This window comes from Tursiops truncatus, chromosome 11 (genome assembly GCF_011762595.2).
Source record: "Tursiops truncatus isolate mTurTru1 chromosome 11, mTurTru1.mat.Y, whole genome shotgun sequence".
Lineage (NCBI taxonomy): Eukaryota > Metazoa > Chordata > Mammalia > Artiodactyla > Delphinidae > Tursiops > Tursiops truncatus.
Window position 1 is genome coordinate 59,510,964 of NC_047044.1, and position 21,729 is coordinate 59,532,692.

At 54.9% G+C, this 21,729-nt stretch overlaps 2 protein-coding genes across 3 annotated transcripts; both read right to left on the bottom strand.

The window, feature by feature from the left end:
- Positions 1-1,672: 1,672 nt before the first annotated feature.
- On the bottom strand, positions 1,673-6,841 carry HOXC5 (homeobox C5). Its single transcript, XM_004310792.4, has 2 exons — positions 5,063-6,841; positions 1,673-4,361 (listed from the first exon to the last, which is right to left on the bottom strand). The coding sequence occupies exons 1-2, from the start codon at positions 5,514-5,516 to the stop codon at positions 4,147-4,149; spliced, it is 669 nt and encodes a 222-aa protein (XP_004310840.1). The 5' UTR covers positions 5,517-6,841; the 3' UTR covers positions 1,673-4,146.
- A 1,067-nt stretch (positions 6,842-7,908) lies between these two features.
- HOXC6 (homeobox C6) lies at positions 7,909-21,631 on the bottom strand. 2 transcript variants are annotated; one of them, NM_001289846.2, is made up of 3 exons: positions 21,064-21,631; positions 9,799-10,144; positions 7,909-9,076 (listed from the first exon to the last, which is right to left on the bottom strand). In NM_001289846.2, exons 2-3 carry the CDS (start codon positions 9,950-9,952, stop codon positions 8,769-8,771), a joined length of 462 nt encoding a protein of 153 aa, NP_001276775.1. In that variant the 5' UTR covers positions 9,953-10,144; positions 21,064-21,631; the 3' UTR covers positions 7,909-8,768. The 2 variants fall into 2 exon arrangements, with proteins under 2 accessions (NP_001276775.1, NP_001276796.1); NM_001289867.2 differs by lacking the exon at positions 21,064-21,631 and having other exon boundaries at positions 9,799-10,310.
- Between the last annotated feature and the right edge of the window lie 98 nt (positions 21,632-21,729).

Below are 21,729 nucleotides of genomic sequence, written 5' to 3' on the forward strand. Positions count from 1 at the left end.
GCCCACCCAGGCCTGGTGATGAAGAGAGAGAATGTTTCGGGACTCCCTGGGCTCCACCCGCCAACTTTAAGATGCTTCTGCCATTTCAGTTCACAGCCTGTGGGCTCAATAGTCCCAAAGGCCTCCTTCCCTGTCTCCCTCCCCAGCTGCCTGCCCTGCCTGGACTCTGGGCCACTGGCCAAGGGCTGAACTGGCCCCTCCCCAGAACAAGGGCCCCAGAGGCCCTTTGCACTTGCGCCTACAGTTTACACACTCCTAACAAACACCAAACATCCCTGTGTCTGCCGCTGTCTTTCTTCTCAACTGAGAAGGGAGAGGGGGTCAGGGGGACCTGGCAAAGCTCTAAAGGACCCAGGTCTCTCTTTACCCCAGTCGACTTGCAGCTGGAGGGACTGAGGGGCTGGGGGTGGGGAGGGCTGGTCTGGGGAGACAAGCTCCCCCATCCTCCTACCTCCCAGCGGCTTCTCTTCTTCTCCCACCCCGGCCTGGGGAGGCCTGGGGAGGCCTTCTTCCCCTCCCTTCGTGAGTGGGAACTGCCTCCTCTTTGGCGGGGTTGGGGGGGATTAGGTAAATGGGAGAAAGGGTCAGAGAGAGAGAAAATTAACTTACAGCGTTCGTCTGGGATTCATTTGCGAAGATGTAACCTCTCTCACCATCATCCCCAGCGCCGTAATCCCCTCTAACTGCCAGGCCCTCTGTCCTAGCATTAAACCTCACCAGCAGCTGCGTGGCTGGACAGTTAAGATTATATATGATGTAAATATATTGTGGGTTTGTCAGCTCTCCCTACACCATAAAACTTGGTTTAATGACATCACGTGGTCCCCCAAGAGCCACTCATGGGCTTGCCTTCGGGCCATTCACATAAATAACCTCCAAAAGTTTCAAACTCCTAAATTCACATAGAAGCAGTGCGTGTTTCTCTAATGCTCAGTTACACTAAAAAGCCCTCGTGCTGCTCCCTGGTCTCACCTCATACCCCCCTTGCAGGGTGGGGAGAGGGCAGAGGATGGATCTTTATTTATTTACTTACTTACTTCCATAAGGACCTGTCGCCTTGAGGTCGTGTTGATATTTTTTTTTCCTCCTATTTTTTTTCTCCTCTCTCCTCTAATTGCTCAGAGTGGGCCGTGTCCCCCTCTTCCCACTCCCCCGGGAAGGTAAGTCATGCTTCTTCCCCTTCTTCCTCACTGCCAGAGGGGGTGGGTTCCAGGGCAAAGTGGAGAAGCAGGCTCCATGGTCTCTGTTTGGGACCCAGAAGCCCCTCCACTAACTCCCCAAGAGCAATGCCAAACCCTGGTACTTGAAGATTGTTCCAGGAGGCCGGCTGGTGAAGCAGAAGCCTCTGTTCAGGGAGAAAGCAAGAGTCTGGGCCGCACCCACTCGCAGTGCAAGGGAGCGTGTCCGAGGCCTCTGTCTAGGTTGTGGGCGCTGATGCCGCCGAAGCAGAGGCTGGGCCCTGAGCACAGGTCTGCGGACCATGACACAGGGTGGAAAACTGGCAGGCACGGCTGTGTCTACCCAAGTCTGGCCGACCGGAGTCACTACTCCAGCTCCTCCAGGGAAAGAGGAGACCCGAACCCTGCGGGGAGGAGGCGTCAGTGCACAGTGGGGCTGGTGTAACCTGCCCAGCGGGTCTGAGCCACACTGTCCCCACCCCTGGCCAGGGGCGATGCATCCCCTCACCCCACCCCACTTCAACCCCGGGGAAGAAGCGCAGGGCCTCGGCAGTCAGGGAGGCTGGGGTGGGTGATGGTGGGCACCACGACCTGTTTCTTAGTTAACTGTGACCCACTGGAGACACCAGTGCTTCTCCACGCTTCACTGCTCGCCCAATAGTTTTACTCAGCATGGAGAAAACATTAAAATAACTCCCTGAAGAAAATTACACATTTTATTTGAGAGAAAGGAGACAGATGAGCTGGTGCAGGGCTGGGCTGACTGCTGAGCGCTAGTGGAAGAGACATTACAGGCTCCCTCACCTGGCCTGAGTGTAGTGAGAAGGGGAAGGGTGGAGCCATGGGTGCAGTTCAAGAAACATGTGTGGAGACCTCCTACGTGCTAAGCATGGGGTGAGGCAAGGCTCTTGGGTCTTTCAGAAAAAAAAAATGACAGACTGGCAGCTTAGGCAGTGGGATGCAGAGGAGTCAGTCCTTACAATAAATCCAAGGAACATCAACGTTAATAATCATAAATATTCTCCTTGCCCCTCCCCAAAGCCGCTCTGCTCCCTTTCCCTCTTGGCTGCTGGAATAGACTTCTAGCCCAGAGCCTGAACTGGCCCCCACCCCCAGTGTGGGGGGCCTAGGCTTGGCTCCAGGAAATCACCCCGTCGTGGGAGGCGGGAGAGGAAATGCAGTAAAGTTTTATGAACCCTTCCCGCATTTGTTTCTCCTATAAAGTACTTCCTCCCCCATCCCATCCCAGGAGCCTGGGGCGGAGCAGATCTTTGGCCTAGGCCAGCCTCAGGCACCACCTGAATTATCTCCTTTTCCCCTTCCCTTTAGCTCCCCCTCCCCCTCCACACAAAATCCCAGAGACTGAGATAAATGATGGCAAACAGACCCAACTCAGGCACTGGTCTATGCAGCTCCTTACCCAGCTAATTGCCCTGCATAGCCCTAGGCCCTAGGAGGTGGGGAAGACAGTCTGAACATTTCCTGCCTGGGAGGTACAAACTGCAGGTTGCCCCACTGCTTCCCCACTACCTTAGAAGCGTCACACACCTCCTCCCACGGCGCCCCTCTACTGAGCAGTACCAACTCTTTCTGAGCATCCTTTTGGGACCAAATAGGCCCCTAGGCTGAGGGCTCAGCCCTTCCTCTATGTCCAGCGAGGCCCGGGGACCACCACGTAGCCCTGAGAGAGCTCTGCACAGGCCCAGAAGGGCCTGAGTCTGAGCACCGTGGAGCCATGGGTCCCTGGTCCCTGCAGATTAGCTCTGGCATGCTGTGGGGCCGCTGCCAGTCTAGAGGCCTCATATCCACCCAGCCAAAGTGGGAGTGGGTGCGGAGGCCTGAATGCCTGGGGCAGCCACAGCATGGGAAAAGCCGGTACAGACGGCTTGGGTGCCCTCCCCTTCCCCGAAAGGTCCTTCTTGGAGCCAAGGATTGGGAAAAAGGCTCAGTTTGACCTTCCTCTTCTCAATACTCCTAGAGGCTCCTAAAAATTCTTTTAAAGGAGAGGCTTAAAGGCTGTGGGCCTCCCCCAACACCCCATAGCCCATTTAGACAATTTTCCCCAATACATGCCCCCCAAACAGAGAGGAGCCGCTGCATCTTTAGTCCTGTTCTCTCTTTGTCTTTATTTGATATGAGAAAATATAGTTTCAGGAAAGACCTGGAGTCAATAAATAGTTGGACCACAGCGATGAGAAGAAGGACACCGAACGTCGTGGCAGGGACTACTGGGGCAGCCAGGAGCCTCTAGGACCTTTGCTGGGGTCCAGTAGCAGGGAACCCCAATAGCTGAGCTAGCTAGCGGTCTGAGGCTGGGGGCCTGAGAGGGCATGCAGAGAGCGCAGGCTGGACAAGTTCCCGGGCTTTGGGGTGGGGGGCGCAGGTTGGGAGAGCATAGGGCAACCAAGGGCGCCCTAAGCAGACAGTCAGTCATCTTCCCCCTTTCATATGCAAATCATTTAAAAAATGAACATCGAGTTTAGTGGCTACAAGGAAGCACCCCGAGTCTGGTGCCGGACTCCGCCAGGCACAACCATCCTCTTACCGAGCCCGCAGCCGGGAACAAAGGAGAGGGCGAGGCCGGAGGGTCCCGGCGCGGGGCCTGAGGCGCCCGCAGGGCCCACCTGAACCCCGGCGGCCACGCTGGGGCAGGAATCCTGAGAGGCAGCCCGGGCCGGGTTCGCTCAGCACCGGCCCCTATGCCACAGCCCTCTGGGGATCCTGCGGAGAGCCTGCCCTGGGACCTCGGTGCTGAGCAGAACCGAGGGGAGTCCGGGCAGCGCGGGCAGCCACGCGGGAACCTGGGGTCGCTGGGGATGCGGAATGCCAAGGGAAAGAGCTTTTGTCTGTGAGGCCGGGGAGCCGATGCTCCCAGCCCCCGCCCTATACCGAGAAAGGAAAACCGAAAAGAAAAGGCGCAGGGACCGAAGCGGGCTCGGGGTGCTCCCGGCGGGCCTCTCCGCTGCCTCTAGAGAGCCTCTTTGCTTTTCATTTTGGAATCTTTCTTCCACTTCATCCTGCGGTTCTGGAACCAGATCTTGATCTGTCTCTCGTTGAGACACAAGTTGTTGGCGATCTCTATGCGCCTGCGGCGAGTGAGGTAGCGGTTAAAGTGGAATTCTTTTTCCAGTTCCAGAGTCTGGTAGCGCGTGTAACTGGTTCGGGACCGCTTGCCGTCAGTCTCTGGAATATAAACCCCCCAAGCCAGGAAGGGGTGAATAGCGTGCAGCGCCCCAGCTTCCCCATCCCAGCCCCAGGCCCCCACCAGCGGCCGGAGGGAGAAGACGCGAGCGGGGCAGGACAGGCCCGGCGGGCCGCAGGCGGGCCCGGCCCAGCCCAGCCTGGCCCCGGGAGAGGCGCCTCCGCCCGGGCAGGAAACTTTCAGCCGTAGCCTTCACTTAGCAGCCAGAGGGGCTGAGGGGGTGGGGGGGAGAGGGAGACCCAGGCTCGGACCGAACAATAAGCACCCTCGAGATCCGAGCACCGGGGACCCCCCTCCCGCCCCTCCCAAGTCGCTGGAATCTTCCGGAGCGGCAAGCGGCGGCCGAGCCGGCTCCGCAGGGGAGGGAGGAGGGACCGCGGGGGGATCCCCGCTCTTGGAGCCCCGCGCTCCTCACCCTTCAGATCCCTCTATTTTTTTAACTCCCTCCCTCTCCCCCCAAAATTGAATATTGCCTTTTATACACGTTTTGTTCCTATGATCCAATTATGTCGTCGTAAATTTGGGCGCACACAGCCTCTAAGCCTTTTAGTGGACAGTTTTACGAGCCATTGATGCCTGGATCGTAAAATTTATGGCCGCAGGTTTTTTTTCTTTATTTGCCCCGCATGGCCTATAAAACCCAGGCGGACCCGAGCGCGCAAAATGAAGTCCTAAAGTTTACCGTGGCTCATGTGCAGTTTGGTCATCCACGGGTAAATCTGTGGCGGGGCCGGTGGCTGGCTCAGTCCGGCGGGCTGCCCTGTCTGCGCCTGCTCCTCTTTGATCTCCCCACTGCTCTTAGCTCGCTCCTCCAGCGCTGGGCGAGCCGCCTTCTGACTGTACATCCCGGGGTTCAGAGGAGCCGCTTCATCTCTGCCCAGAGCGTGTCCCGGAGCGGCCGCGGCGCTGCAGGCGGGGCGGTCGGGGTGAGCCCGGGGGTTGGCAGCCATGTCTACCCCGTGGAGAGAGTTGGAAGGCGCAGGCGGTGGGAAAGTGATGCTTAAGTCCAATCCGCCGTAGCAGTACCTGGATGCCTGCACCTCTGAGGCCGATCCATAGTTCCCACAAGTTTGCATGTTATAGGCAGGGATATTGGGGCTCTGCTTATAGAATGAATTGGCTACGTAGGAGCTCATGGCGGGGAGGGCCCAAAAAAAATTTCTGCACCCTTTTTGATTAAGGGTGATTTGTGACTCTTTGAAGTTGAGGGGTTTTTTGTTCTCCAAAGTGCACAATTTATAGGTGGAGATATCTCTTTCTTTATCCTATGCGCTCTTCCCAAATAAGGGAGCCTTAAATAGAGTCACGTGACTCGAGCGGCCACTCATAAATTTGGCTTGATGACCTCCGGGAGGTTAGTGATGGAAGCCGGCGAAACGCATCTTGATATGTTGGCAAAGCCCAACCAAGGGGGAGAGGGAGTGAGGGAGAGAGAGAAAGAGAGAGAAGGGGGAGAAAAAAAAAAAAGCTTCTTGGAATTGGGGGGTAGGCGGGACAACGAGCCCACAGCGACACCTGGTGCCTCCTTGGAGGAATTGCAGCCTGGCTCGCTGGCTGGCCTTCAGGACTCTGGATTTTCCACGCTGTAGAGGAGAAGCTGGGTGTTGCTGCAACAAACCACTGAAATGGCCTTTTAAATTGTATTTCATTTTAAGGGGAGATGAGGCTTCACTAGGATGCACAGAGGGTTTGTTCTGTTTTTTGGTTTTTTGTTTTCTGTTTTTTCGGGGTTTTCTTGGGTAACGGATGGCCCCATCCTCCCCAACCCCGGGGCCTTTCAATGTTCAAAAATGGCTGAGGGAAGGGGATTGAGGTAGGAGAGCCCCTACCCAGGCCGGAGGGGGCTTATCTCAGTTTCTCTAAACCAAGGGTCGAGGTCCCTTTCCTTTGAGGCCCCAGAGCCCTGATACTGCTGAGGAGGTGCCTGTCAGCCTGAGAAAGTGAACCCAGCCTCTGCAGAGGTAGGCAGGATGCCCAGGAGTAGGGGTCCCGAGTGGGCAGAACTAGATAGGGGGCTCATGGGACTGAGAGTGCTGGGGACTCTGGGATGAGCCTGGAGGTGAGGAGCCAGGGGAAGATGAGTAGGCCTCCTCACCATGCCAGGGACCCCAGAGTAGCAACAAGGCAATTTTCAATTGTGTGACTGGGTGGATGGCTAGCTGGGTGGGTAAAGAACCAGACACAATGAACTGGAGGACTGCTCTGCATCCCTGGGTATGACCCTGGTGTGGTACCCATGCCAGGTATTTGGGATGGAAAATAGATGTTAATTGAGGGCATGGAGAAGCAAGATTCAAGCTTCCACAAATATTATATGAGCAGGGCAGAGGAAAAGGCCTGTTTTGTGCCCTTTGGAGGAAAGGCCTCTGGACCAGGCTTTCCAGGGACCTGGGTTCAGAAGGTCCACAGGAGAGCAATTTCTGAGCTATCTGGAGGTGTCCAAAAGGATCTAGCTGGGGGTGGGGGGATGGGGGTAGGCAGGGCAGGCGCCTGGGCCACCTTCACAGCCTGTGACCAGGGGCTCCGCAGCCATTCGGCCCCTTTACATCCCCCCCCTCCCCTAGCCCCAAGTCTTATTCTTTCCTGCCTGTCTCTCCCCGGGAAATATCCGCCCCGGCCAGGAGAAGCCCCCCTCCCGCCCCCGCTGGCAGAGGCGCTGGAAGGGGCGCTGGCGGGGGATCTGGAAGGTCTGGAAAACTGGCGGACTTTTTCCCTCTGGGAGACCCCCTCACTACCTCACCCCCTAGGTCCACTCAGGTTTCTCTGGCTGGGCTTAGGAGAGAAGGCCTGAGCTGGGGAAGGGCTAGGGTCTGGCTGCGCTCCTCACCGGCCTAGTTTGAGGGGAGAAGAAAGAGTAAGGAACCAGACTGGGGCTGGCGCTGTAAGGAGGAAGGAATTTGGTCCCGGCCACGTCAGGAGTCCCAGAGCAGGGGAGAGCTCAGTTTCCAGGCTTTCTTTTCCGAAATGTCCTTGAATCGCTCAATCTCTGCCGAAGGGCTCGGGTCCCGCGGTCTCCTCTTTCCCTCGGTTCTCCGCCTCCGCCACGTTTCGCAAGAGTCGGCCAGGCGCGGGCCGGGGGCTGCCCTGCTGGCTTCCGGCGGCGCCTCCCTCCTCGCTCCGGGGAGTGGGCGGGGGTGACCTGGGGCCTGGATAATGCGTCCTTTCTGGCCTTTGGGGCCCGGGGTTCAGAAGCCGAGGACCCCAGACTACCAAAGGCAGGAAGAAAGGCCTGTGTGGGGCCGGAGACCACTCCGACCAACCCGGGCTCCCACTCTACCCCCAGTGAAACCCCGTGCGGCCCTTTTTGCGGGGCGAGGGCGTTGCTCTATGTGGGGAACCCGGAGAGGCCTCCCAGCCACCAGCGCGATCCCCGGGAGAACCGGGAGGCAGGGCTGAGCGCCGGGCCGGGCGAGGCGCGTGCAGGGGGCCGGGGGCTCGCAGGCGGCGGGCGGACGCGAGAGCGCACGGAGCCTGCTCCAAGTTTCACCCCGAGGCCGGAGGGCGAGCGAAGTAACAGAAATCCCGATATAAACTTTTAAAAATAATATCAGTTTTATTAAATATTCGAGAACGGATCCAGAGGTCGGATTTATACAGGAGGGTAACACGACGGGATTTTTAAAATTTATTATTTTTCTCCTACCGGCTAAACAAACGTCATTCACTATTTTTTCTCTCTTTTTGTACTTTTCCCTCTTTTTTTTTTTCCTTTTTAAGATGGGATTGGAACACGGACGGTGCTAAACATAAATATAAATACAGAGACCACAAATACAGCTAAAAATATTCACACAGAAATGGTCACAGTTTGTAATATGCCATAATGATCCCCAGGCTTCTTTAAATACAATTCGCCTGGGCTGGGCATTTGCTGGGGCAGAGGGGCCGGGCGGGGGCTGCGGGCAGGCCCTGGGGGTTGCTGTGGGATCACCACGCGCCCTACTTGGGCCTCCCGCCCTCCCCGGCTGCCACGCCGGGCCCTGAGGCCTGGGAGCGGAGGCCCCCGGGCCCGGGAGCCGGCTCTCTGCGCGGGGGCGGGGGTGAGGGGCGCCGAGAGGGTGGGAGGCTAAGTCCTCGTTTGGAGGGAGATCTGTGGAGTCTGAAGCGAGGTTCAGGCACGAGCCCCAAGGCCTGGGTGAGGGAAGGGGCCTGCAGACGAGCCGAGAACGAGCTAGCGAGGGAGCAGGAGAGGAGGAGGCGCCTTGTGAGTCTGTGCGGTGAGGGAGGGGGTCCAGAGCTGACTTTTCAGGTCCATATTTGACTCCCTAATTTTGTCTCAGGAAGTCCAAACATCAATTGTGCCAGTGATAAATACGGAGTGTGTGATTAGGAGGGAGTTGCGGGGAGCGAGGGAGCAGGAGAGAGAGGGGCGGCAGGGACAGTCCTGGTCACTCTTTCTGCTTCTCCTCTTCTGTCTCTTCCCGCTTTTCCTCTTTTCCGCCCAGGCTGTCGACCGCGGCCCCTCCGCCGCCCCCTGAGAGCGTGGACGTGAGATTAGACTCTTTTTTCCACTTCATCCGGCGGTTCTGGAACCAGATTTTGATCTGTCGCTCGGTCAGGCAGAGCGCGTTGGCGATCTCGATGCGCCGGCGCCGCGTTAGGTAGCGGTTGAAGTGAAATTCCTTCTCCAGTTCCAGGGTCTGGTACCGCGAGTAGATCTGGCGACCGCGCCTCCGGTCCGCTCCATAGCCGACCCCTAGAGATCCGGGCACAAAACACACTAAAAACAATCAGCAAGGCATCCTCCGCAGACGATTTAGCCTAGCACAGCCCTGACCCTCCCAACTTGGCCAGCAACTCACGGGCCCCCTCCAGCCTTCTCCTCTCTGCCCTGTCTCCACCCCCACTGGGGGTACTACAGCCAGGATCCCAACTTCATTCAGTACCCCCCCCCGCCAGGTTGGTAGGTGGGTCCCAAAGAAAGGTGGGGGTAGGGTGGGGGACAGAACCAGGCAGAAAGCTGCAAGTCTAAAAGCTGATTTTTGAAAAATCCCAAACATGGGGGATGGGGCCCCATTTCTGAACGACTGGGTTCCCCCATCTCCCCAAGCGCCCTAGCTCCTTGGAAACTTCTCCCCACTTCTCTGTCCCCTCCTCTCCCCCTCCCTTCTCCTCAGCCTGACTCGACTTTGGGGGGCTCCCCCACCCCCTCCCCTCATCCCCTGCCCTGTTCCTGCCCCCTCAGCTCGCCTTGGAGCCCTCCAATCCGTCAGGGGCCGAGGGGGCCAGGCCCCTGCGAGCAAGCGGGAGGCGAGCAGAGGGGGCAGAAGAGGGGGCCCTGTCTCGGCGTCGGCGAGGAGACGAGCGTGATTGTTTTTATGGGGCCATAAAAAACTCTCTCCGCCCGTTCTTCTAGGGAAGCCGGTCATAAAGCCAGTTCAGTTTATTTAATTTATATCTCGGAGCTGTAAAACTCACCACTGTGCGAATTCATTCGCTGCATCCAGGGGTAAATCTGGATACTGGCTTTCTGGTCCTGGGGCGCAGTCCTGCCCTGCTCAGAACTAAAATCCTGAGCGATTGAGGTCTGTGTGTTATGTCCTAAGGTGTTTTGTCTGCAGTTTGAGAGCATGTCTTTCTCCTGGTAAAAGGAATTAGATCCATAGTCATACGGCCCTCGGCTGGAACTGAACACGACATTCTCCTGTGGCGAATAAAAGGGAGTCGAGTAGATCCGGTTCTGGGCAACGGCCGCTCCATAGGTCGAGAAATGCCTCACTGGATCATAGGCGGTGGAATTGAGGGCGACGTTGGGGAGGACGTCCTGGCCCCCGGCGAGGTGGCAGGATAAGGAAGGGTTAGTGAAGTAGGAATTCATCCCTTTGCCTTTACCTGGTCGGGCTATGATTTCTTTAATATTTATTTCTGTCTCCAGTTTGTACTCGGAACTAGATGGTTATAGGGACGGCTCCAATCCAGGACAGACAAAATGACAAAGTCAGCTGACCCCCTCCCAGCCAATCGCAAGCCAGATGTCAAGAAGGGGGAAAAAAATCGCTTCTGCTTCTGTTGATTCCCTAGTTGAGACTAAGTGTGTGCTTTGAAAGTAAGACTTGGATTTCTTTTAAAAATATATACGTAAGGGAACTGATTTGAGGGTGAAGGAAGGGTGAATGTCCCCGAGCAGGGCCTTGGGGCCCAGAAAAGGAGAGCTGCACTCCCAGGAAATCTCTCAGCTCCAGCTAACTTTGCTGTGCTGTAGCCACAGCCAGGGCTGGAGAAATCCCTGTATTTTCAATCTGATTTCATCTTTTATATCTGCCCCCTTCTAAAATTACATCTTGATTTCTCCATGGGAGGAACTCCCTCCCAGCTCAGGGAGATCCCCAGAAATCCTACAGGAAATCCTGGCTTGATACTCCATGGAGCGAGTCTACATCATTAAACCAGTATACTTTTCCGAGTAATTTTTTTAAAAAAATCAAAAGTGGAAAGAAATTGCATAAAACGTGGTGCTCAGAGGGAGGAGAGTCTGGGGTGGAGGGAGCATGTGGGGAGCCCCTAAGTCTAAAGAGGGAAGAGTGAGACATCAGGGTGCAGTGGCAGAGCTGAGGTGTGCAAAGCAGCCATGCATCTGCTTCCTCTTCCTCCTAGCCCCCCCCACCCCCGTCTACCTCCTCCTCAGGACCCCTTTTGGGGGAAACTCATAAAGCATTTTTGCCTAAAAGGGAAGATTTATTTTAAAAATAAATAGGAAAGGAAGAGAAAACGTAAAAGGTGGGAGAGAGAGAAAAAAAGGAAGAAGAAAGAACTCTGAGAGTCTTTTTAGACACATCAACTCCTGTTTATGTTGGTGAGAATTTATGATTTAGAGCCAGCCAGGGCCGTTGGGGTAATTCACATAGGATCCAGCCAGAGAGAGAAGGCCGGCGGGGTTCTGATGGATACTAAGTGTCTTGCAGGCTCAAAGCCCCTGCCCAGGTCAGAAGCCCCTGCCCCCTCGGACTCTCTGTCCTGCCAAGGGAGGTGCCCCTGGACCTGAGCTCTGGGGCTTGGAGATTCTAGCCAAGGTTTCCCGGGGTGCTCTCACCCAAGGGCCGGCCACACCTAGTGGGGCCGGGCCTCTCAGCAGCCCCCTACCTCCATTTTCTTCCCACCTGGGGGCAGAGAATAAGGAAGAGAAGGTTAGGAAAAGGCGGCTGTGTCCGAGGCTTCTGAGGGAGCCGCAGTGGGCAAACAGAAACAGCGGAAGGTGTGCAGATGTTCTTTTTTTTTTTCCCCCTGATTAATCCAAACTTATGTTGATAGCGTAACATAGGCTGAAAATGCTTTGAGTTGAGAAAGAGGGGGTCAGTGGGGCAAGCGAGGGGAGCAGTGGAAGCTCATATTTTCGCCTCACCATTTTTTGGTGGTGGTGGGGGAAACTGGCTATAACAAGAACCCGGATGTCTCCGGATTTTATGATCTTTTCCTTCTGTGTAACAAAGCGGAGTAATCAATGGGTAGCAATAAAACCATAAACGGGACTACGCTGGGAAAAAACTCGTTTATTCATCTGCTGTAACGTTAAGGTTTCCCTGGAGTGTCGCTAGGGGGGAAAAATAAAGTTTCGAACCCAAAAGCAGACTGTGTAGGAGCTGATGGAGACAACATGTTAGTTAATACGTGAACCTTGTTACGGGATGGAAGAGTCTTCCTGCGAGACAATTTGTGTTGGCTTTTAAAAATACAGCCCCAGTCCTTCAGAAAGGAGGGAAATGTGTTGGTATTTAGAAGGGCAGGGGGAAGGCCCCTATAGTTATTAAGGTTCCCCCTCTTGGACCATACTTTCCTCTCCCCAAGGAGATGAAGGTGAAGCGTAGAGGAGGATTCTTAAATTAAGGAAGAAATTTTTAGATGAGTTGTCTCATTTTGGGGTGCCATGGCAGGTACACAAACAGACACCAGCGTGAGCTGCTTTTCGCTCTAGAATCCAGCTGTCCTCGAATTGAATTCGTGGCATGCCTGGGCAGTGGTTTCCAACAGCTGGCTGGGGCTCCAGGCCCCCTGGAGGGCAAGAGAGAGAGGGAGAGAGAACTAGGGAAGGGGTGGAAGACCGAGGGGGCTGAACTAAGGAGCAAGTCAGTGCACCCCTGGATACAAGTAGCCGCTCTCAGAGTTCCCATCCTCAATTCTGCCCTAAGGGTAGCAGTGTAACACGTAAAAGAGGCCGGAAGAGAGAGTAAATTCCCTCCCCACCCCCACCTCCTTTTCAGAGAGAGATTGCTAGAGGGATAAATCATGTCAGTGATATTTCCTTCAAGATATTAAATTGTTGCAATGTACAACAAATTGAATGATGGAAGATAGGATGTCTTAATGAGGTTTCGCTTTCAATGAGTGTTGATTTTCTACGTATTTTAAAATCTCTTTCATGGGTGGGTGGGGGAAGGAAGGACCTTGAAAGAAAGAAGGGGCTTCTGGGGAAATGTGCTGCAGCTCCCCAGCAAGGATGCCTGGGTTTCCTTGAGCCCCTCCTAAACAAAGTCTGGAGGGGAAAGGGGCCCCAAAGTTGGGGAGAGTCTCCTTTAGGGCCTAAAAGCGGTGGGCGCGGGGGTGGGCGACCTGAGGAACAGAATGTAAGTCTCAGCCCTGGAAAGTTAAGTGTTTTATTACGTCCCTAAACAGAGGGCAGAGACTGAAAGGTCTCACCGATTTATAATGAACAGGAACCAGCTGCTGGGGGAAAGAGGCAGAAATGCTGGACGGTGGGGAGAAGGGGAAGCAGAAATACAAATAAGATCCCCTACTGCTTAAAGACTTTCGGCAAAATTAATTTCCAACACACTCTTCCCCCATCACCTTTCATTCCTGAGGAATGAAGCCTTTTTCTTTCAGTTGGATCTTTAATTATGCAGCTGAAATTTGCTGGAAGGATTCGCTCCAAGGGGGGAGAGCAGGTCAGATGAGCCGGGTCTTCCCTCCATTGGATTATATTTTCTTTTTTTCATTTCATGATAATTTTAATTTTTTGGCGAAAGAACAACTGTCTATGGGGGGAAAGCTGGGACTTGGGTTTTTCTAAATATATTTATATTTTCCTGTTAAATTTGTCTGAAAACAATTATGGAAACTCATCAGCAGAAGCAAGAACAGATGTTTTATTAAAACTGCAGTTGAGCTCTGTAAATATGCACAAGTCCTGGGAAGGAGGGGCGAGAACTTGTTCTTTGTTTCTATAAAACAAGCCTAGAGAAATCAGAGAACACCCCCCATCAGGCCCATAGGTCTCCGACTTGGTCTGTCCCCTTCGGCCTCCGGAATCAGGCATCGGAGGGGGTTTGGCAGAAAGAGCGGTTCGCTTTCAGAGTTGGAATTAGTGGATTCAAAAACAGAATTCCAAAAACACAGAAAAGGAATAAAGGCGGAAAGTTGCCCGCTCCCTGTTTCAGCCACCCCCCCCATCCAAAACACATGCTTTTCATGAGTGCTAGTTATAGGAGAGAACTTACAGTAGGTGCCCTGGGCCTGAGTGGGGGGCAGTCATTGGTCTGGAGTCCCCAAAGTTGCATTGGAGGCTGGGCACTTGAGGGTTTCCCAGGGCAAGTACAGGGCTCCTACTCCAGCCCTACCCCGCTCCAGGCTGGGGGCTGCGGGCCTGTGTAGCTCTGAACTGGGGAGAGGGTGGCTGGGACTGGACGCTGGCCCTGGAGGGGTTCATGGGCAGGCCTCATCTTGCCTGCCTTTGCTTTCCACTCTGCTCTGGGAAATATATTAATTTCTTGGGTAAGGGTATCTGAAGTGAGAGGGATGAGATCTGGAATTTTTATTGGGGGACAATCTTCTCCAGAGGTCCTGCTTAGTTCGTATTCTGCCAGTCTTCTCTCTCTCCCCAGATCCCCCAACTCTGCACCGATGTCTGTGACTCACCCAGCCTCGCACACAGATACACACACTCCATTCCTGGCTGCCGGCGCCACCAACTACAGCTCGGCGCCTCTGGAGGCTGCTAAGGGACGTGGGCACTGGAGCCGCAGGACTCAGCACTCGGCCTGAGCGCCTGTCTGCCTGGAAACCACTATAGCTGCCGACCCACCCCTTCAATCCTCGACTTCCAGGGCGGGAGAGGAGCCGTTGCCCCACTGGTCCCTTTTGTGCCACTGGGCGAAGGCTGAAATCCCTCTTGCCGAGAAAGCCGAGTTTCAAATTGTTCAGCTCACCTCACAATAGCACTGTTTGGTTAAGGCTTTGCTGTTCTAGAGTGACTGCTCAGTTGTCCCGACTGACTTACGATTGGATTTTTTTTTAATTTAAAAATTAAAGAAAATAAATCCTACTCCAAATGCCTAGTGTTTTGTGTACGAGCTCCTTTGATCTCCACAGAATCCGGAGTAAAAGGATTGCAGAGAGAGTTTCCTAGTCTGCCAGATAGCCTGAACACGGGGAACTGTGTCTGCTTGGGGAGACCAAAACAGAGCTGACGCAAGGAGCCCCCAGCTTCTCAAAGATCCAGTGGGGAAATCGTCTGAGCTCATACCTCCCCATACACACATTGCATTGCAAAAAAGAATGCTCTTTCGTCTTGCAAAGTTCAGGCATGGAAACACTTGGAGAAAAGTGAAATTTGACACACCCAACCCGGAAATGGATCCCATTTGGGGGTGCTGATATTCTGGGGACAGGGCCCAGGCTGGCTAGTTGAATGGAGTTGGGGGTCAGCAGGGAGGGGGGAAGGAGGAAAAGGCCAGATGGGGGCATGTCAAGTGCCTGAGAACTGCCCCAAACACCTCAGAGGCCTGGGCTTTTGAGCTGAGCCGTTGAAAGGCTGCCCAAGCTGCTTTTGCTTTATTTACAATTAAACAGAGGAGAAAGGTACCTGGAGGGCCGCCGCTAACTCACGTCATATTTTCTCTTTTCCCTCTCTCTGTCCAGATTTCTGCCTGACCTTTCCTTATCACCACTCCACTCAATGCTGCTACCATTAGCAGACACAAACTCCCACACCGGCATTTGTTCGGCTTCTCAATTCACTTCTCTGGCTGAAGGTTCAAAAGTAAAATACGTCCTCAGCATCTCTGTCCCATAACACTCAGCCCTGAGCCCCTTTCGGCTCCCTCTGGAAGAAATCCTTTTTGGCTTTGGGCGCCTGGCCGCCAAGCCTCCCACCTCTATCCCAAGCAGCTGAGCATCAGCTGAGGCGGGGGCATACAGAGAGACTTCGGACATAGTATCTCATCCCCACTGGGAATGGGGAGGGAACTCTGAGTGACATTTCAGGGAGGGAAAGCAAGTAGCCGTCCTTGGCCCAGGAGGGAAAAGGAAAATCCAGAATATTTTTGGCCCCCAGAATAAGGGCAAAGGATCCCCAACTTCCTGGCTTCTCTTATACCCCTCCACACCGAGCACTGTTTGGACCCCTTTTGGAGGTTTATGAAAATTGTAAAGTTCAAGAACAAGGCATTTATGACGTCACAGCGAGTTGTCACGAGGAAATTGTAAATGTCATAAAAGTTATGTACGGCTAGGTGCTGTGTGTGGTTCCCCGCCTCCCCTCACTTTGTCTCTCGCTTTCCCCTTCTTCCCCTGGTCTAAGTTTTCCCACTTGAAAATAAAATGTTATTATGTTCTAGAACAATAAGCCAACAATGAAACATCATCCTCATTTCCCTATAAATAATTTTATCCTTTATTGTTTGCAGACCTAAAAGAACCATTTAATCTGCGCTGGCGAAAAGAGGGAGAGAGATGGGGAGGGGGGAGATTGATTTCAGAAACTAGAATATTACTTACTTCAGTGAGACTCTTTCAGATTTGATAGCCAGGAGCAAAATTAGAGGCGAACAGCGGCCTCTCCGACTCTACACCTGGTGGGATTGGAGATTTATAGGATCTTTAGTGAAGGGGCAATTTAATTTTGTAGGATTTGCTTAAATTCACTGCTATTTTGGGGGGCTGAGGAGAAGGGAGGGTGAGGGGAGAGCGACATGCTTTATCTAGCTTTATGAATCCGCCAACGTTACCCTGATTTAAAAACCCAACAACCTATGTCTCAGGGAAAACTCCTGCAGAAAGGAGTGAGGTGAGGGGGACTCAGCTTTCTCCATGAGTGTGGCCCCCTTAACCAAGCAGTTGCCAGGGGGAAGGAAGAAAAGCTGGAGGCTGTTCTGTCTCTCCACCACCGGGACACCCGGAGGTTTATGATGTCCCCATAATTCCCCCCACCCTATAAACAGCTGCCCTATTTTAGGATGATTTCTGCTTCCTCCCCTCGGAAAGGGAGAGTGAGGGAGGTGGTAATGGCGGGAGCGGGGTGCCGGAAAGGGGAGGGAGTTCAGGATAGCGCTGTACTTTGTTCTCCGGGGTGAGTTTGCTGGTTTGGCGGGTTTCTGACGCAGGGTGGCAGCAGACAAAACAAGTAAACACCTCACAGACACAATAAACAGGGGCGGCTGCGGCGCCTGGCAGAGGCCGGGCGAGGAGCACACTTTGGGGGTAATGTCACCCTGGCACCCGGGGGCCGCCCAGGCCTAAAAGCTCAAGGCCGCCCTTGGTGCTGGTGGAGAGAAGGTGGGAGAGAGCTGCACGCCTCGGGACCCGCAGTAAGTCTGGACAGGAGATTCTGGGGAGAAACCTGATCACCTAGGGAGTGGAGGTGATCTCCCGTCCTTACTTTCTTTCCTGGGCATTTTAATGGACATTTATACTTTCCCCCACCCCACTCTGTCTTTCCCTGGGCCCAGAAGAGAGAAAGAAGGCTGGTTAATTCCCAGCCCTGGCCCACACTCAGTGCTTTAAGCCTGCAGGCGGTCAGACCCAGCTTCTTCTGCCCCATCAGCCATCTCCCCGGTTTAGGTAGCAGAGAGGATTAAAATAAAGTCCCACCGGTAACCAGATCTGGGTATTTGGGGAACTTAGAGAGCCCCTAATCTGCCCCACAGATGACACAGGCAAAGCTGGGGCCCCGTGAGCGGCCAGGGCGAGCAGGGGCGGGGGAGAGATGCTCACCACACCCTTACCCGTCTGGCTGGCTTTCCCCGCGGCCTCTCCAGGCACCCTAGCTGGCAGCCGCCCCAGACCACCGCCCAGAGGCCACCTTATTAAGCACTCCAATCCCCTCTGCCACCTCAGCAAGGCTTCAAGCACCAGGGCCCAGCGACCGCTCAGAACTGCTCACAGGCCTACCTCACCCATGAAAGTTTCCCACCGAACTCACTTTCAACACAACCGGGTTCCCCTGCTAAAACGGTCCTGAGCTGGGGAAGACTGCAGGGAGGTGTGGAGAGAAAGCAGAAGGGAGTCAGTCTTTCCCCAGCCCAGCTACTTGGACAGCGAAGGCAATAAGGTCTGAGAAAGCCTTTGTGGCATCCCTCGGTTACTGACACCCACATACTCCGATTCCAGCACGAACACATTTTCAGCAGAGCACGCACAGAGGGCACCCAGTGCCTCCTTGAGCCCATGCCCACCTAGTGAGGGCTAACAAAATTTCGCAGGCACATAAAACGGTGTTTGAGTGAATACAGGTATGGCTATACACGATTAACCATTGAGGAAGTATGAGTCTGTACATATTCATGCGTAAGTCTGCGCCTGTACATTTCAGCCTCTACCTAATAAATGTATAAAGCTACCAAGTCTGGTTTCGGAACACAACAGCCAACCCAACAAGGCCGCCTCCTCCAAACAAGGTCTCATTCTTCGTGGGGATCACAACTGTCAGACCAGGGAGAGAAAGGGTTTGCTTTGCCCATTTCTCCTTAGCTAGGAGCTGGTGCATGAAATACAGCCCGTGGCAGGACTGACAAAGCCCCGTAAGGGGCAGGCCTGAAGTGCCCAAAAGAGTGGGCTCAGAGGAGACTGCTGGGGGCCCTGGGCTCCAGGGAGCGTCACCAGACCCTGACCCACAGACTCAGGGCTTCTGTCCAGCCTTAGTTCTGGGTGTGCAGAGTCCTTGAGCCTGATGCTATTCTCAGCTGCCCGGGCTATTATTAGACAATCACAGCAGTGCTCTCCCTCTCTAAGGACCTTGTCTGCAGGGAATCTGGCCTGCAAGGAGGCTGAGGGCTGCCAAGGGTGGCCCCTCTTGTGTTTCAGTTTGAGCACCATCGAGGGAAAGAGAGAAGGGAAAGAAAATCGAAAGTAAGGAGGGAAGGAAGGGGCTGGCATCTGGGGCTGGGTTTTTTCCCTGGCCAGACTAGAACACAGAAAACCAGGGCCAGTCACTGTTGCTATGCTGTCTCTGCATCTCTCTGTGTCCTGAGGAGGAGTCTAGGGGTGAAGGGAGTGAGGGCCTGCGGGACCCTAGCCAGGAAGGGACAGAAAATCAACTGAAAAAAATATTATATAAGGACATTTCAGGACGGTGCTGTTAACCCGACAACCACGAACCCTAGCACGCTGAAGTCTCACCAGCCACGTTCGGTTAGATCCCTGTAGGCCGAAGGGAATACCCCAGCCTTGCCCAGGCCCACCCCTCCAAAGGAAGGGGGGCCCTCTAGTATTCCAGGTGAACCCCTACTGGCCTGAGAGGCCTTCTCCAGAAACTGTTGTCCTCAGGGGTGAACAAAGGAGACTTGTCCGTACTCCCCCCCGCCACCGTCCCCCAGCAAATCAGTGCGGCCATCTGCAGGGGTGGGGGCAGACAAAATACAGCGAAAGAGAAATAGAGGCCTCACCGATCGGCGGTTCCCACAGTACGCCAGGAGAAAGGCTCCCATTTTCAGGCTTCCGGGGCCCCTCCACTGGCCCACTGTACTCCCCTTGCCCTTTGCAGGTCGCACGGACTCGGGGCCTCGGCGGCCGCAGCCTGGCTCTCCGGGGCGTCAGCCGCTGGGCCGCGCCGAGCGGCGGGAGAGCGCGCGGCCGCCGGAGCAGGCGGCGGGCTGGGCCCATTTGGGAAGAGCCAAAGCGCTTTTCTCGATCGTAAACAAGCAACGCGAAATTAGCCCCTCGGCAGACGCCTCTGCCGACACACACAAGTCCTACTGGGGGTGGGGGGTGGAAGGGGGAGAGAAAATGCCATTTCTTCCCCCGGGAGAATACCTCCTAGGCCTTTATGTCGGCTGCGAAAGGGGAATTTTGGGGGGGCAGGAGAGGAAGGGAAGGGGATTGTGGGGGTAGGGGAGGGAAGATTCACCGTCAACTCGGGCCCAAGGGGTTTGATTTGAATGCAGTCGAATTATATTTTTAAGAATTTGATAAAAACAGGTTATCCACCCCCTCCCCCCCCACCAGGCGACCGGTCGGGGTTTAAACAGGAAATCGAGGAGTGATCCCCTCCCCCACTCGGGCTTGGCGGAGAAGCCCAGTCGCGCGGTTGGAAGAGGATGGGGGTGGGTGCTCTTGGCTCGGACTGGAGGGGACTCTGGCCCCCAGACTCTCGGATCTCTCCAGGAATATGCACCCCCCTCCCCCAGCTCTGGGGTGTGTCTGCCTGGGTGTGTAAGCGATTGTGTGTGCATCACCGCCCTTTATAAACAGAAGCTCACACATATAGGTGCCGCCTCGGACCCAGGCCAGGGAGCAGGGCGGGGTCATGTATCAAGCTGCAACACATTCAGGGCTACGTACATTTGGAAGAAATTAAGCCACTGTGTTATGAAACCATGTGTGTTGGGTTAGGACTATACAACACGCCATTAGCACCAATTATTAAGCAGCTCCCGAGCGCCCGGGACCCTCCAGGCCGCCCAATTCTGACGTCCCTATCCCATGAGCCAGCCGTGCCTTGAGTCCGCACTGTCTCCGCTCACCCAGGAGGCCCCGCCAGCGAGGCCTGGTCCTGTGCCCACCCATCCTTGGGCCTCCCCAATTCCCACCTACGCCCCAGACAGGGCAGATTCCAGCCCAGAGCAGCCAGGCGACGCGGATGAAGCAGCCCAGTGGATATCCTGGGTGGGGTGGCGGCGGCTGGGGGTGGGGGACTCCGGGCCGCAGGGAGAGAAGGCAGATTGGCCCCCTTTCTCCAAGCAGAAGATGGCTTTTGAGTACCGAGTACCGAGTCCCCCAGCCCCACCCCCACCCGTCCACCCGCAGTGCAGAGCACCTCCCATCTTTCCATCCGTTCGAGTGGGGGTGGGAGCAGGGGTGGGAGCAGGGGTGGGCAGACGCTCTCCCCTCCGCCGACGCGCACCAGCCACCAGCCTCCCCCCTAATTGCCAATTAACAGGCCCAGCCGCCCGCCTAGCTGCGCTCTCTTCCTGCTCATCTGCCCGGCCCTGGGCCCGCACTGCGCATGTGTGAGCTCTAGCGGTCGCGCTCTCCCGGAGACAGGGAGGAGGCTGCGGAGCAGGGAGGGGGCGCTGGAAAGTTTGTTTGGGGGTTGGGGGGCAGACTCTGCTCAGGGAGCAATGGTTACAGCCTACAGGTTCTCTCTCCTGCCCTGAAGTTTGAGCTCCGGACCCCCTCTGTCCCAGTCCCATTAGCCAAGAGGCCGCAGATCTATAAAACGTAGGGACATGGTCCGCGCACTAGACCCAGGCCTTGAGCCCCACCGGTGCAGTCCTGTGCCCCCCCCGACCCCCAATTTCAGCGTACAGTGACATAAGGACAACACACCTCCCCCACGACCATATTCCAATTTAACCCAATTTCTTCCCCTCCCTCCCCTTCCCCCCCCATAATTGCCCACGCGCCCACCCTCTAACCCTCTAGCCAGCCCCCTCTCCTCTCTAACCAAGACAAGCCGCTGCTGTCCTTATCTTGAAACCGCCACCCAGTTACGGACCATTAGTTACATATTTGAACCAATAAGGAAACACTTACCGGGCGCTGCTGTCACTCTCCCTCTCCCTCTCTCTCTCTCTGCCTCTCTCTCCCACTCTCTCTCTTTCTCGTCTTCCCTCATTCTGTGCCGCTGCCGAGACTGCTTCAGCTCCACATACATATATATACTTTATATAAATTTAAAAATAAAAAAGAGTAGTCCCAATAATCAAAAAGCCAAATAAATTTGAAGCAGAGTTGCGAGAAGGAGGCAGGAGTGAGAGCCTGGGAGAGGGGAGGGGCGGAGGCAGCTGCAGCTCCCTATCTCAACTGCTCCCGCATTCCTCCTGCCCCTTGGGGGGCTAGAGGGTCGGGAAGGGAGAGAGGGGTGTCCTCTACTCCTGCCTCTCCCCCCACCCCCCTCTCCAGGTGCTTCCAGCTTCCAGCAACTCCATCTGGGAGGAAAGAAATTAAATGAGGGGAGAAAATAATTATTAATCAGATTAATTTAAAAAAATACTGGTAATGAAGGGAGCGCCCAGCGCAGGTTTCCCTGGCAATGGTTAGGCTCTTACAGGGAGGACTGTTCTGTGGAGCGCTCCGAACGGACAAACCACAATAAAAAGTTCACGTTCATGGATGGAATCCACATGACTTCTTGTGGCCAATCCAACTTGTGAGTCGATCGTAAACTTTTATTACTCAGCTGTAAATTTTCTGCAAACA

Excerpts from the sequence above, each read along its gene's own strand:
- HOXC5 (XM_004310792.4), bottom strand. The coding sequence starts at position 5,516 with ATGAGCTCCTACGTAGCCAATTCATTCTATAAGCAGAGCCCCAATATC. Across the intron at positions 4,362-5,062 it reads CAAACTGCACATGAGCCACG|AGACTGACGGCAAGCGGTCC; the intron begins GTAAACTTTAGG and ends TTTATATTCCAG.
- HOXC6 (NM_001289867.2), bottom strand. The coding sequence starts at position 10,198 with ATGAATTCCTACTTCACTAACCCTTCCTTATCCTGCCACCTCGCCGGG. Across the intron at positions 9,077-9,798 it reads GCGAATGAATTCGCACAGTG|GGGTCGGCTATGGAGCGGAC; the intron begins GTGAGTTTTACA and ends CCGGATCTCTAG.